Source organism: Syngnathus leptorhynchus, unplaced genomic scaffold (genome assembly GCF_054491065.1).
Source record: "Syngnathus leptorhynchus isolate UIUO unplaced genomic scaffold, UIUO_Slep HiC_scaffold_123, whole genome shotgun sequence".
NCBI classification, from domain to species: Eukaryota; Metazoa; Chordata; class Actinopteri; order Syngnathiformes; family Syngnathidae; genus Syngnathus; species Syngnathus leptorhynchus.
Genome location: NW_028232090.1, coordinates 119,898 through 136,157, shown reverse-complemented (window position 1 = coordinate 136,157; position 16,260 = coordinate 119,898). Strand labels below are relative to the sequence as shown.

General features: G+C 40.5%; 1 protein-coding gene across 5 annotated transcripts; it reads left to right on the top strand.

Moving 5' to 3' along the window:
- The first annotated feature begins 2,772 nt into the window (after positions 1-2,772).
- LOC147037746 (uncharacterized) lies at positions 2,773-10,347 on the top strand. Of its 5 annotated transcripts, none has more exons than XM_085905109.1 (5): positions 2,773-3,691; positions 3,778-3,810; positions 3,894-3,944; positions 4,022-4,303; positions 4,399-10,347. In XM_085905109.1, the coding sequence occupies exon 5, from the start codon at positions 4,656-4,658 to the stop codon at positions 9,078-9,080; it is 4,425 nt and encodes a 1,474-aa protein (XP_085761235.1). In that variant the 5' UTR covers positions 2,773-3,691; positions 3,778-3,810; positions 3,894-3,944; positions 4,022-4,303; positions 4,399-4,655; the 3' UTR covers positions 9,081-10,347. The 5 variants fall into 5 exon arrangements, with proteins under 5 accessions (XP_085761235.1, XP_085761239.1, XP_085761237.1 ...); XM_085905113.1 differs by having other exon boundaries at positions 4,399-7,064; XM_085905111.1 differs by having other exon boundaries at positions 3,778-3,944.
- The last annotated feature ends 5,913 nt before the right edge of the window (positions 10,348-16,260 follow it).

Here is a 16,260-nt window from a genome sequence, read left to right as displayed (position 1 = left end):
TTTTTTTCATAACACTTTAACCAGAGTGACGGGAGAGCGGCATTTCAGAAAACGTGCTTATCTCGGCGAGAAAAAGCGATTTCGGCAATAAAATTTAAAACGCGTGTAAAACATAAACCAAACGATGAAATTGGTTATTTCTTCATGTATAATGATCAACTCGATACTCCCTAGCCCCCAACAGCCTTTTTTTTCATAACACTTTAACCAGAGTGACGGGAGAGCGGCATATCAGAAAACGTGCTTATCTCGGCGAGAAAAAGCGATTTCGGCAATAAAATTTAAAACGCGTGTAAAACATAAACCAAACGATGAAATTGGTTATTTCTTCATGTATAATGATCAACTCGATACTCCCTAGCCCCCAACAGCCTTTTTTTTCATAACACTTTAACCAGAGTGACGGGAGAGCGCCATTTCAGAAAACGTGCTTATCTCGGCGAGAAAAAGCGATTTCGGCAATAAAATTTAAAACGCGTGTAAAACATAAACCAAACGATGAAATTGGTTATTTCTTCATGTATAATGATCAACTCGATACTCCCTAGCCCCCAACTGCCTTTTTTTTCATAACACTTTAACCAGAGTGACGGGAGAGCGGCATTTCAGAAAACGTGCTTATCTCGGCGAGAAAAAGCGATTTCGGCAATAAAATTTAAAACGCGTGTAAAACATAAACCAAACGATGAAATTGGTTATTTCTTCATGTATAATGATCAACTCGATACTCCCTAGCCCCCAACAGCCTTTTTTTTCATAACACTTTAACCAGAGTGACGGGAGAGCGGCATTTCAGAAAACGTGCTTATCTCGGCGAGAAAAAGCGATTTCGGCAATAAAATTTAAAACGCGTGTAAAACATAAACCAAACGATGAAATTGGTTATTTCTTCATGTATAATGATCAACTCGATACTCCCTAGCCCCCAACAGCCTTTTTTTTCATAACACTTTAACCAGAGTGACGGGAGAGCGGCATTTCAGAAAACGTGCTTATCTCGGCGAGAAAAAGCGATTTCGGCAATAAAATTTAAAACGCGTGTAAAACATAAACCAAACGATGAAATTGGTTATTTCTTCATGTATAATGATCAACTCGATACTCCCTAGCCCCCAACAGCCTTTTTTTTCATAACACTTTAACCAGAGTGACGGGAGAGCGGCATTTCAGAAAACGTGCTTATCTCGGCGAGAAAAAGCGATTTCGGCAATAAAATTTAAAACGCGTGTAAAACATAAACCAAACGATGAAATTGGTTATTTCTTCATGTATAATGATCAACTCGATACTCCCTAGCCCCCAACAGCCTTTTTTTTCATAACACTTTAACCAGAGTGACGGGAGAGCGGCATTTCAGAAAACGTGCTTATCTCGGCGAGAAAAAGCGATTTCGGCAATAAAATTTAAAACGCGTGTAAAACATAAACCAAACGATGAAATTGGTTATTTCTTCATGTATAATGATCAACTCGATACTCCCTAGCCCCCAACAGCCTTTTTTTTATAACACTTTAACCAGAGTGACGGGAGAGCGGCATTTCAGAAAACGTGCTTATCTCGGCGAGAAAAAGCGATTTCGGCAATAAAATTTAAAACGCGTGTAAAACATAAACCAAACGATGAAATTGGTTATTTCTTCATGTATAATGATCAACTCGATACTCCCTAGCCCCCAACAGCCTTTTTTTTCATAACACTTTAACCAGAGTGACGGGAGAGCGGCATTTCAGAAAACGTGCTTATCTCGGTGAGAAAAAGCGATTTCGGCAATAAAATTTAAAACGCGTGTAAAACATAAACCAAACGATGAAATTGGTTATTTCTTCATGTATAATGATCAACTCGATACTCCCTAGCCCCCAACAGCCTTTTTTTTCATAACACTTTAACCGGAGTGACGGGAGAGCGGCATTTCAGAAAACGTGCTTATCTCGGCGAGAAAAAGCGATTTCGGCAATAAAATTTAAAACGCGTGTAAAACATAAACCAAACGATGAAATTGGTTATTTCTTCATGTATAATGATCAACTCGATACTCCCTAGCCCCCAACAGCCTTTTTTTTCATAACACTTTAACCAGAGTGACGGGAGAGCGCCATTTCAGAAAACGTGCTTATCTCGGCGAGAAAAAGCGATTTCGGCAATAAAATTTAAAACGCGTGTAAAACATAAACCAAACGATGAAATTGGTTATTTCTTCATGTATAATGATCAACTCGATACTCCCTAGCCCCCAACTGCCTTTTTTTTTCATAACACTTTAACCAGAGTGACGGGAGAGCGGCATTTCAGAAAACGTGCTTATCTCGGCGAGAAAAAGCGATTTCGGCAATAAAATTTAAAACGCGTGTAAAACATAAACCAAACGATGAAATTGGTTATTTCTTCATGTATAATGATCAACTCGATACTCCCTAGCCCCCAACAGCCTTTTTTTTCATAACACTTTAACCAGAGTGACGGGAGAGCGGCATTTCAGAAAACGTGCTTATCTCGGCGAGAAAAAGCGATTTCGGCAATAAAATTTAAAACGCGTGTAAAACATAAACCAAACGATGAAATTGGTTATTTCTTCATGTATAATGATCAACTCGATACTCCCTAGCCCCCAACAGCCTTTTTTTTCATAACACTTTAACCAGAGTGACGGGAGAGAATGGTAGGTGGATATTATGACAAAGTTTGATGGAGTATTGATTTATGACCTTAATAAAAAAGTATTAAATATTTTTTTTTTTTTTTTTTTTTTTTTTTTTAAAAAGAGTTATTGAGGTCATAGAGTTTATGGAGGTCATAGGGAGGTCATAGGTTATAGGGTTAGGTTGTTATTTATTTAAATGTTGAATTATGGGTTGGGTTAGGGTTTGGTGTGGGATGTGTGTGTGGTGTGTGTGTGGTTGAAAGTCAAAAATGTTATGAGCTGCTGCTTCCTCCCTCGTCCTGTAGGGGGTGTTTAAGTGTTTCATTCACTTTCATCCTGAGATAAGAGTGCTAAGGTGTGTAAGTGTATTTATCTCAGGATGAGTGTAAATCTTGTTTTGTTTTGTTTTTTGGATGGTGGTAAGTCTGAACATATGTGTTAGATCATCTGTAAATCTTGTTTTGTTTATTTTTTGGTGGTGTGAATATGTCTGTAGATGTTTAGGGTCTTAAGATTGTTGGGGGTGTCTGACCTTCTCACCTTGCGCGGCTCTTTACGGCGTGTGTCTGTATCTGGGTTGTATGTGTGTGTATGTGGCTGAGTTAAATTATTTGATGGTGGGAATATGTCTGTACATGTTTTGGGGTCTTAAGATTGTTGGGGGGTGTATGACCCTGCTTTATGACCTCGCCGCGTGTATCTGTGGGATGTGTGTGTATGTGGCTGAGTTAAATTATTTTTGGTGCTATGTTTCAGTTTAAAAAAGCTTTTAATAATAGTATGAGGTGAAAAAAAATGAATCTTACCTTCCGAGGGATGAAATTAGCTGGTCCTCAGTCCAATTTTGTGTATGGAGGAGAAAATGGAGTTTAAAAATGGGGTGGGGGTTAGGGTTAGGGGTCTTCAGGTCAGAATGTTCTTTAGGGCGGGAAAGTATCTGGATATATAGATGTGCAAGTGTTTAAACAGTCAGAAAAGGCCTTTACAAAGCTCAAACCACCTCAAGTCGGTCTCTACGCTCTGCGGATCTTTTAAAAGCAATGGTGAAAGGTAGGTTGTTTTTTTTTCTCCTAAAAATAAACTATTCTGTTATAATGCGATTGTATTTATGACGTATGTTTTTTTTTTGTACATAGATATTATCGTCTATGCGGACGTCCACAATGCTCGTGAGTTTTATTATGTGTTTACATTATTCTGTTATTTTCTCCATCAGAAATGTGATGTTATTGTTTTTCTCAACAAAAAAAAGCGCGGTTAAATGATGACTTCAGTGGAGTCTACTTAACGCAGACGGATTACGGTGAATCACACATTCATTTATGTTAGTTAATATTAATACGTTGATCTTAAAATGTTTAACTTATGTATGTATGTTAGATCTGGTAGGTGCAGCGGAGCAAGACATCCAGAAAAACGGTCTGGGTGACACAGGTCGCGAAGGTTACAAAGAGCCTGCTTCAAACGTGTCGGATGTGTTGGGAGAATCGTCTGACGAGGGCTCAGCTCCGCATCTTTTAAGAGCATTTGAAGACCGACAGAATCGGCTCTTTGCTCAAAAAGCGGATGACGTGTCAGCGGGTCACGTGACGGACGCAGAGCTTGCGAATATTAAGTACGAGGAGTTGAACCAAACTCGCGAATCGTTAAAAGAAATTGAAGGTATGTCGAATTTTGTTTTATATGTATATATATATATATATTATTTTTTCTATCATATATTTATGTTATAACATTGTTTCTTCTGTATACTTCAGGCGCTATTGACAGCCAACCACAGGCTGCTCAACCTTCGAGGCGTCAGATGACTCGGAGTAGGAGGGGTCGAAGAAGGAGCAGGCTCACACACAACCCCCACCCATCCTTCCGTGTGAGAGAGAGGCGTCTGAAAGATTCAAGGTCTCATGCGTGTGACGGTGAATGTATTTACAGACAGCAACTTCGCTCTTGTCTCAAAGTAATACAGACATTGACATCTGCAATTGAAACATCGATAGTTTAAAATAAAAAGGCAATGTCTGACCCTAAACTCACGCCAACTGAGGCAGACGTCATAGCAAGCATTGTTGAAATAGATTTTGAAACCGATGAAACAAATCATGAATCAGGTACAAGGCAGAGATTTTGTGATACCCCTGAACTAGATCAACAAATCTTGACAATTAACAACGATATTGAAATGTTATCGGATGGTGCGTATAGGAGTCAAATATCAGAATTAACATCACACCTGCTATCTGCTCTAGAGGGTGTAAATGCGGTGGTATCGGGTGAGCAGAGTGCCCTCAGCCCCGATGTGCCTAATCATTTACAAAGTGTGGTAGAGGGTCTTAATAATCAAAGTGTCAATGAAGGTAGCCAAAGTCCTACACACATTTCTTCACAATTGTTAAACTTGATAACTGAATTAAATAACCACACGTATGAGAGTGTACGTTGTCTCAGTCCTAACATACCGGCTCAACTGATTGACATTATCAACGAGTTAAATGTACAGGCGCCTGACCCGACTCACGATAATCAGTCTGTGTTGAATGATGAAATAATTGATGACATGTGCGTTGAACCCTTGGCGTGTATTGATGGTAGCGACATAGCGCCGTGCCTACAAACTCGCCAACAGCCTAACAACTGCGCTGTAATAATTGATCATCAAATTGAGGGCGACATAGCGCCGTCTCAACATACGGCGTTTCAGCAACCTGACGCTACCTCTCAGCCGCTGAGTCGTGTTCAACCCGCAGGCTCGGAACCTGTCGCTACCTCTCAGCCTCTAAGCCGTGTTCAACAAGGTGGCTCGGCTGTAGTTAACAGACCCCATTTCAATAATGTTGAAGTGCGGAGACGTATAAATCCCCCCATGCAATCGGGTAGCAGGGATTTTGCTTCTTTTTACATGCATATCGAAAATAACATCGAAGGTGTTTTGGAGGAGGTAGATGACATTGCACAAACGGGGGATGCAATTCAGATTGAGATTGTGGGGGGTGGTGACGAAAGAGAACATACCTACCAACAAATGACTGATATAGACTCTATGAGGGAGCATGTACAAAGTATGCTAGAGCGTTTAGCACAGTCTAACACAGAACTTATGCTCGATGAAGGTTTAGAATTAGTGGTACAAATATTCAAGCCTTTGCGTGGAGGTATGCGTCGCAAACTGATACAATCCACTAATGTAGAAATATTAAAGAGAAAAAAACGACATTTGTACATGACTCTTAACAAAGACAACAATCTATGCTTTGCTCTCGCGTTAGCACATCTGCTAAACAGCTCGCTAACAACAAAGCAGGCCACACAGCAGGCTCGGCTCTTACAAGAGAGTGTAGGTTTGAACTGTCACACAGCTGTAAGTCTGGCTGATGTACACAAATTCGAGAAAGCCCTCAAAAGAAAGATAGTTGTAATGTACAGAAAAGCCGACTGCCGTCCTATGACTTTTTTTGAGACTCGCTACCCCAAATCAGCCGATGATATTTTGTTTATCCTTTTACTAGAGAATCATTTCTACGGCGTTAAATCCATTGAGGGGTTTGTAGGTCATACATATTTCTGTAGACACTGCTTCAAAGGTCACGAGAATTGGGAGCAGCATCGGTGCCCGGGGCACTGTCACGTGTGTCTTGATGCGAGATGTAAACAGCTACCCTTTAAACGTGTAATCTGTCCTGATTGTAATAAGACTTGTTATAATGACGAGTGTTTTATCAAACATAAAGAGCCGCGCAAGGCGAGAAGGTCAGACATCCTCAAAACTAACTGTGACACATATAAAAAATGCATGCAATGCGGCTTGCAATATTATGTGAAACCAGGTGCTAGTCGTGTCAAGCATCACTGCCTCGCTAAAAAATGTGCTGTGTGCGGTGACGACTTGAGGGGAGATACAATGCTTGATCCTCATCTGTGTTACATCCAACCTCTAAAAGCACAGCCTCCTTGTAGAAATGTAATATACTACGATTTTGAAACCTATGTAGATGAAGACGGGTCACTCAAACCCTTTCTTGTTTGTTGTAAATCGAATAGTATGGAGAAGCATTGGTTTGGTACCGATTGTGTCGACGGTTTTGTTAGTTTTTTCAGAAACCCTCGTTTCAAAGGTTCGACTTTTGTAGCACATAATGCTAGAGGTTTTGATTCCTACATTTTACTCAACAGAATGATCGATCTGGGTGTCAAATTTGACATTATAATGCAAGGGAGTAAGGTTCTCTCTTTTGTGGATGTTGATTTGAAATCGCGATACATAGACTCGCTCTCATTTCTGACCATGGCGCTAAGTGCGATCCCAAAGGCCCTAGGGTTTGAAGACAAATCAAAGGGGTACTTTCCACACAAATTCAGCTCGTTGGCTCATCTGAATTATGTAGGGTCTTATCCCGAGCCTTCGTCTTACGATGTTGAACGCCTGGCCCCCTCAGAGCGTGCAAAGTTCTACGAATGGTATGACAAAAACAGTATGGGGTCGTTTGATTTTGCCCAGCAGGCTGTAGCCTACTGTAAGAATGACGTGAACTTGTTATTCCAGGGTGGTGAGACATTTAGGGGTGAGTTTTTCGAAGCTACAGGTTGTGACCCCTTCAACGCTGTGACAATCGCCTCAGCCTGCATGAGTGTGTTCCGCACAAGATTCCTGAAGCCTCAAACACTGGCCATTACACCTGCAGACAACTACACGAACCAATATAAAGCTTTCTCGCAAGACGCTATCCAATATTTGCTGTGGGTCATGCACAGTCAAAATGTTCACATCAGACACGCTTTAAACGGCGGGGAAGTCAAAATAGACAACTTCTTTGTAGACGGTTATAGAGAGGTTGGAGGTGTGCGTATAGTGTATGAATATTTTGGATGCTATCACCACGGTTGTTCAGAATGCTTCGATCTTGCTAAAATATGTCCGACGACAAAACGCCCCTTTCAGGAAAGGTTCGATGCCACCCAAAAGAAAATTCGAGAACTACGTCTTAAACCGAATTTGCAACTTGTAATTATGTGGGAGCACGAATGGTTGCGAATGAAAAAGTTAGACGCGGCGACGGGCGAATTCATCAAAAAAGCTAAATTCCCATCACCGCTAAAGCCTAGACAAGCTTTGTTCGGGGGGCGGACAAACGCGTTTGTTTTAAGATATACCCCAAAACCTAACGAACGTGTGCTTTATGTTGATGTCACGTCGCTGTATCCATTTATCAATAGCACCTGTCTCTACCCCATTGATCATCCTGAAATCTTCCACAATGACTTCAAGGACCCCAGGATGTATTTCGGCTTCATCAGCGCTACAGTTAACCCACCGAGGGGGTTATATTTTCCTGTTTTGCCCTACAAATCACCTAAAGGTAAACTGCTATTCACATTATGTCGCACCTGTGGCGATGCCAACAATCAAAATACAGCCTGTGCGCACACTGATGAGCAAAGGTCATTAACGGGTGTCTGGACAACCCCTGAATTCGCCAAGGCTCTCGACCTCGGTTACACCGTTGTGAATATTTCCGAGGTATGGCATTACAGTCGAAAGAGTGACGCCATTTTTACCGACTATATGAGGACTTTTTTGAAAGGTAAACAGGAATCTTCAGGGTACCCCGCACATGTCATCAATCAGGCTGATAGAAACCAGTATATCGAGGATTATAAGACGCATCAAAATATTCAACTAGATCCTTCCAAAATTAGAGTGAATCCTGGAAAAAGGCAAGTTTCAAAACTATGTCTGAACAATCTCTGGGGTAAGTTGGCGCAGCGTGAGAACATGCCAAGCACAAAGATTGTGACAAAAACTAAGGATTTTCTCGAACTGCTTTTTTCAGGTCTGTATGACGTGACATTTATCCACTTTCTCAACAAAAAACGAGCGATGGTGCAGTATTGTTTTCGAACAAACACTGAGAAACCATTGACGAAAACTACAAATGTGGCTGCGGCGTGTTTTACAACGGCGTACGCTCGTTTGAAAATGTACGGCTATTTGGAAATGCTACAGAACCGGGTTTTGTACACTGATACGGACAGTATTATCTATACAGCTTTGCCCGGTGAAAGCGTTCTGCCTCTGGGAGACTATCTGGGTGATTTGACAGACGAGCTTTCCAACGACAGCATTGTAGATTTTGTCTCCGCAGGCCCCAAGACCTACGCATACAAACTGAGAAACAGTGGACGTGTCGTGATGAAGGTCAAAGGTATCACCCAAACACATGAAAGCGGGCAAAACATCAATTTCGATAGCATGCTTGATCTGGTTCAGGGGTACATCAACAACCAAGGCGCGTGCTCGGACGTGCTCTCTACCCCGCAACACGTCATTGTACGTGATAAAAAAGGCTTCCGATTAAAGAATGCCTCATTCAATAAGAGACTGAGGGTCGTGTACGATAAGAGACGCCTAGTCGGGCGAGGTCAGACGTTGCCTTTTGGGTTTTAACATTTTTTTTTTGTTTTCCATGTGTAAAAATGTCTTTGAACCAAATTGAATTTGATCCTAGATTAGAACTACCTTTTGCCTGTATAATTAGTGGCCCTAGTGGATGTGGCAAGACTTTTCTGGTGAAAAATGTTTTAGAACACACAGATCATGTCATGAGACAAAAGCCTCATAATATTGTATGGGTTTATACTTCGGCCCAACCTTTGTATGATGAAGTCAAAAGTATGAATAAAAATATTGTATTTATCAAAGGATTGCCTGAATCTTTTGACGATGAAAAGTTGTTCCCCCCGCAGCAAAACCATCTGCTGATATTGGACGATGTCATCTTTCAAGCCTCAGACAATCAGGAAGTGGTTCGAATTTTTACACAATATAGGCATCATATGAATCTAAGCGTCATCATGTTAACGCAGAACATCTTCCACCAGGGTAAATTTAGCCGTACTATAAGCCTAAACAGTAATTATCTAGTTTTGTTCAAAAATCCACGCGATAAATTGCAGGTAACTGTTCTGGCTAATCAAATCTGCCCCAACAACCGGAAGTTCTTTCTGGAATGTTTTGAAGATGCGACGAGGGATCCGTACGGCTATTTACTGGTTGATTTGACGCCTACGTGTCCAGAACAATACAGACTGCGCACAGGCATACTACACAATCAATGGCCTACTGTTTATATTCCTAAGCAATAAAAACAATGTCTAAACTGTTAAAAAGAAATGCGGCGTTACTTAAGACTCTCTTTACCTGCAAGCCGGGCGAACGCAAACATTTACTCCTCAGAGCTCCTGCCAGTTTACTAAAAGCGCTATGTGAGATTGCTTTAAATCTCCTAAAAGGCCACATACCTCTAAATTCGAAACAATACAAAAAACTTAAAAAACAAAAAAGGAATATTCGATTTCTAGCCGATAAAAAAAATACTTTAAAGAAGAAAAGAGCTGTATTGGTTCAAAAAGGTGGTTTCATTTTCCCGTTGCTGGCTGCTTTTGCTCCTGTACTCGGAAGCGTCATCGGAGGCCTCATAAATAAATAAATTAAAAAAAAATGAGTTTGAAAACGGCGAATAAATTGTACCTCGTCTCCCCATACCAACTAGACAGGATGACTCGAGCGCAGCCAAACATCCTCGATACAGCTGAACGGGATTTAGATCGGCAGATGAAACAGGTGTTGGAAAATAAAAATTTAAATCAATACGAAAAAATCAAAATGTATCAAAGCCTAATGCAACGTTACAGAGGATTATTAAAACAAAAGAATGAGGAGAGTGCCCCCATCACACTGAACGTATCGCAAGATCAGATAGAACACGCCACCCCTCCCAATCAGAACAACAACAACAACGCCACGGAGCTGACGGAGATGGAGACGAGAGAACAGGTGCACGAGGACCCGCCGGGGATGAAAACTACGCAACAGGTGCAAACGGAGGAATGGACAGGGATTCTCGACGCTATAGGATCACGACATCATCGAAACGCCGCATACGTGTTGAGAAAATTAGCATCGAACGATATAGGATGGACGCCTCGGGGCGAATTTATATTTAATGGAAATCTTATCAGAGGATCTCATATGACCGATTTGATAAAAAAGCTCGTCGTGAGCGGTAAGAAAGTAGGCGGTCCTCCTATAGGCTGGAGTGAATTTTTGGAAACATTAACCCGTCTTAATTTACCGGAATCAAGCATTTCCAACCCTTTGGCACGTTCTGACTTTAAACGTTTAAAATACGCTAGAGCTGAAGATGAAGACGTTTCCCAAGCTAAAAATGCAAACGCAAAAAACATTAAGAAAAAAAAAAGAAAGCAAGCCGCAATGGCTCAAAAATGGGTTAGTTATTAAATATGAGAAATTTGATGTATGGTGAAATAAAAAAAAACGTATATTGTATATGTTAGCATAAAAACACACTTGACTCTGTAACTCTCTTTTTAAAGATGTTTTATTGAATAAAAAGAGTTTTATAAAAAACATTAACGTGACTACGTACAATGACATTTTTTAAACTTATGCAAAGAACACGATGTCTGACCCCCGCACACTCGCCGAGCCCCACGTGATTTTCGAACAAAGGAGGTAACCATTGCATCATTGTGTAGGGGGTCTGTCGTGTAGCTATCCAAAACATCCAGATAAGTTAACCCGCATCTTCGTTGACTTAAATAATAAACACAGTGATGACCGCAGGTGCTCGTCAGTTCGTGTTGTAGTTGAATGTTATGGTAAATTATACGGTTAGAATGTTTTTTCAGAAAATCCAATATACTCTTAGGGTAAAATATATGGTCGGGTTCTAAACCAAAAGGGTCAAAGAATGTGGCCGAACCGTCTTTTTCTAACGTTAACCCCAGCCAGTGTTCCCCCGGCAGATGCCTCGGGTGCGTGTTTACAATGTAGTGTCTGGGGGGTGTGTCTGTGACGTCATGCAACTCGTCTGCTGCAAAAACGCCTCCAAAGAGAGGCCCATGTTGAAGCCTCATGAAACTGGTCAATTCACGCCCGTTCATCTTAATATTAATAATAATCCATCAGCACCTCTCTCTTGGCGTTGATTTCGACAATTGAATCATAAGCGGCGTAAACAATTAACGTTGTTGTGTGGGGAAGCGGATTACGAAATCGTAGATCCAGTCTGAGCACGCCGTTGTTTACTGGGGCAATGGCTCCTGAATCATCTCCGGGGTTCAGATTGAAGACAAAAAGCGAGTAACCTTGATTAAAATCATCTTGATCGATACAGAGTGGTAAATCCTTCAAAAAACGCCCCGTCGCTGTGAAAAGATTAAGGTATTCGCGTGTAGAAAGCCCCCCGCCAAAATAAGGCTGAAAAGCTTTGGACGGAATCTGTCGGCCTTCTTGCGAGAGACTCAGATATTCAATGTCGGCGTTGATAAAATTAAATGGATTTAAATCTTTTCTCCCAGCAAAACTCAAATGATTTACGAGGGCTAACACTATTTGTTTTGGCATATGTCCGAGAAACAGATTATCCTGATGACATATTCTGGAATTCTGAGCAATGGAAAACGTTTTAAGACAAATTCTCGTTAAAGGATAAATGGCATTGCCCTTGTGTAACGCTGCTTCGTGGCCAATAGCGACGGCTGGTGACACAGTTACTTTTTTCACAAATAATGTTGCCCCTAAAATCTTGAGACAGACGTCGTTGTTAGAAGCGCTCATGAGACAGAAATCATCGTTGGCTCTGGATAATTTCAAACGTAGATCCACGTGATTCAGTAGATGACGCTCGCAGAAAAATATATCGCTGTGTATGGGCCCCATAATTTGGAACTCTTGTGATTCTGCCAGTCGTAAAGCGCGCTTCCATAGTCCATCGTTGATATTGGGGCCTTCAAAAGCAATAGAGTCCATACGTCCCCTAGTATCTTTAACAAACATCCCAGCTGAGAATTGTGAATGGAGGGTATCTCTTGAAAAATTTAACAAAGTCTCAATTATTGCCCTATAGGGGTGAGTCGCACTAGATTGTGATATAAGACGGTCCCCTAGAACGACGTCAACTTGTGAAAATATGGTATTAAGAGGATAATTAATAATCCCCACAGCTTCATTCGCTGCTAGATTGCTTCCGTCTTTGTGTAATACTTTTAAACGTAAATGCAGCAATGTATCAGATAGATCGAGATATTTAGAGCCATCTCCGGGGATAAAAAATTCAATCGGGCCCGAATCTGTAATTGCCGATAAAGGAGGAATCTCCACATACTGTGTTTGATCTATTGATAATTGTGTAAGAGGTGGAGCAAAAATATCCAGCTCACTAAGACTGCATTCTTGGGAATTAAAATGTAAAAGCGACATTTTATTTATTTTATTTTTATTTTTTTAAGAGAATATGTCCGTCCTACGTCTTGGTCGCCTTTTGATGACTGGTTTGAAGTTTTTGATACTGCGTGTCTTTTTATTTATTCTCAATCTGAGGCCTGAGGGTCTTCGGCCACGACGTGAAAGAACTACAAGCCCCGCACCTCCTTGAGCGGCTTCCGGTTTACGTTTTATTTTTTCAATGACGCGGCCCGCCACATCCGTAGCAATGTTCCGCGCGGCACTTTGCAGATGCGGTCTGGCTAGGTTGAAACCTGATTTCAACATTGGAGCAACAAAACGAAATAGCTTCGCGAATATAGACCCTATCCCACGTCCGTACTGAACTGGGGCACCGTGGAAACCAGGATAGGAACCACCTATTTGACTTTCATAATATTTGACGAATCGATATAGATCGGGATGTGTCTCGAGTCTCATATTTTTCTAATGTTTCGGTCTAAAATGTAGAACTAGAACGATCTTCCCGTATTTGAAATTGATTGGTTGATTCTGGTCTGTGCGAATGCTAATATGGATGTGCTCAATGTGGCGTTTGTTTACATCTAAATAATATAACGTGGTGAAACTTCTATTTATGAGCGATCCAAATTCCCCTTCTAAAGGCAGGCTCCTTAGTAAAGGGGCGTGGGCGTCGCCAACAGTCTGATAGTGTATTACATCGGCGTAAATGAAAAGATGGTACCGCCCTCCCCTTCGATCAGCTGTCCGCGGGGCCTTTGTCCAATCTGTTTTTAATGGAAACCATTGCTCAGCCGGCAGGCCTACTAAATAAGCTAACGGTTCGTTAAATTTTAGTTCGTAGGGTTCTTTGGTGTGAAATTTAAATCTATGGGTATGTTGGTCGTATTCCACGTTTATTTTTTTGTTGGAAGCTTTCAATAACTGCGTTTTAATATCTTCAGCCAAGGAGTTGAGATCGCCATATATCTCCCCCTGCAGTTTCACCAGGGTGGGTAGGGGTGCCTCGTGAGGCTCGGTTGCTGGTTTTGTCATCTCTCTAAAGTAGAAGCCCCTTTTTTTCTCCGGTACATCTACACACGTGTTCACATATGTAATTTCACAAATAGCGACTTCCCAGGGCCCCTTTAAATCGATATTCTGGACCAATTCGACTCTAAAGTCCGTATTTGTATTATTCGGATACAAATGCATACTTGCGTTGGAGGTCAGGGTTACATAAAATCCATCCCTGACTTCACCCATCTTGAAATTTTATGAGTAATGATTGGTTTTGTCATTTCAGATATCTTTAACACTGCTGGCTGCCACCCAAGAATCAAATTTCGGAAGCCATCCGACCCAGCGTATCAAAAGTTCACGCCTCCCTGAGACCGTTCGGGATTTAAGAATTTTCTGAATGCTGAAAAATGTATTTTTCTTAATTTTCACTTTTTGGAGCTCATCTGCATAGAATACGCCATCTAGCGGCTCTCCGTCGTAATCGCTGAGTTTGTAAACCTTTGGAAAACGATTGAGAATTTCTACTACAGTGAAAAACTCATCTGAGAAAGATTGTTCGTACGATTTGTCAAAGACACCCTTTATTTTGGAAATTCTAACGTTGTCTCCTACGGCGAATCTTTTTTTATCACTCTTCTGTAGAGATACGTTGCCGTACAGGTTACGGAAAACGATGTCTGTATTTTCCATAGTCACCTCATTAGGCGACATCTTAATACTACGATGAAATGAATTATTATAAGAGGATAGAAAATCTTGAATTTTGTCGACATAACGTCTTGTATTATGCGCAGTGAAAAACCGCCACATCCTGGTCTTAAGAGTCCGATTAAAACGCTCGACTGTTTGTGCTTTCAAATCCGACGCTGTGGAAAAATGGATGATTTTATGACGTTTTATTAATTTCCGGAATTGCTTGTTGAAGAATTCTGTGCCAGCGTCCGTCTGCAAACGTAGCGGGATTCCGCTGTCTGACAGAATTGATTCAAATGCTTGGCTCACACTGGCGGCTGATTTATCCTTCAGAACGCGAGCAAAAGCCTTCTTTGAGAAAATGTCAATCACGGTGAGAATATATTTCATCCCATCATTATGTGATGACAAAATTTGCATATCACATAAATCGGCTTGTAGTTGTCTTTGAGCTCTTCGTGCATATACTTTGTTTCTAGAGAAAGTCAGTCTTGCAGGTTTGTGTAATGTATATGCATTTTCTCCCGCAAGGAATGATTTCACTTTCTTCAAAGTGGGTTGGTTTTTTTTACAGCTCAAGAGAGCCGCCTTGTGGAGACGTTGAGCACCACCGAAACTTGCTGGATTTTTAACATTATAATACAATTTTTTCAGACATCTTTCCTCAGCCATTGTTGCAACCGTTGTGACAAATATGGAACCCGTTCGTGGTTTTAAAATGTTTATTGAAAGGAGAAAAACAGGTAAAATTCTTTTTTTTTTTTTGGTTACAATATATAAAACAAACCAGGTGTTAAACGTATAATGTTTGTTCTGGTTAGAATATAATCAAACAATGCGGTATAGGAGAAACAAGGTACATTTAAAAAAAAGGTATATTATAAAAATAAAAAAGTACATTTAAAAAAAAAGGTACATTATAAAAATAAAAAAGTACATTTTAAAAAAAGGCACATAGTTTTGTATTACATTTTAAGAACGTACATACGCTATCATAGACCGTATCACATGTTTCGGTACATTTGATTCGATAAGAATTTTGAATTTGTTCAATTCGGCTTTAACATCAATTGGAATATTATTGCGTATATGTACAATAATCAAATCATGGAACAATGTCATCAGAGTAAACAGGTGTGCGACAGATATTTCACTCCATTCGTTGATAACGAGTTTCAATTTGTTAAAGACTTCTTCTAAATTTGATAAAATACACACTAGATTAGTCCAAGTAATTTCTAAAACATTTTGGGATATATGTCTTATTTTTTCCATAATATCCACCAATTTCTGGACAGAAGCGTCGTTATTAGTGTCACGCTGTACAATTACTCGTTCCAAATCCTCAGTCCAATTTTGCAGATCGTTTCTTCTCAAAGAATTACCCATTTCTCTCAACCTCGTGTCTATGAAACACAAATTCAATCGCAGAATCAGAAATATGGGCAAACTGTTTGTAATCAATAATACAGCTTTCTAGTTTCCCGAAGATGTCTTCTTCATAGGACAGATCTAACAAAATGACATTGATGATTTTTTTAACATCTATTTGTGGTAACTGAATATCGAGGTGCGTCAGCATTCTGTAAATAGCAGAAAAGAACTGTCTATTACATACTGATTTCATGATCTTATGGAAATTTTCGAACATATAATAATTTTC

What these genes read in the sequence shown, in the direction of transcription:
- LOC147037746 (XM_085905109.1), top strand. Translation starts at nt 4,656, where the DNA reads ATGTCTGACCCTAAACTCACGCCAACTGAGGCAGACGTCATAGCAAGC.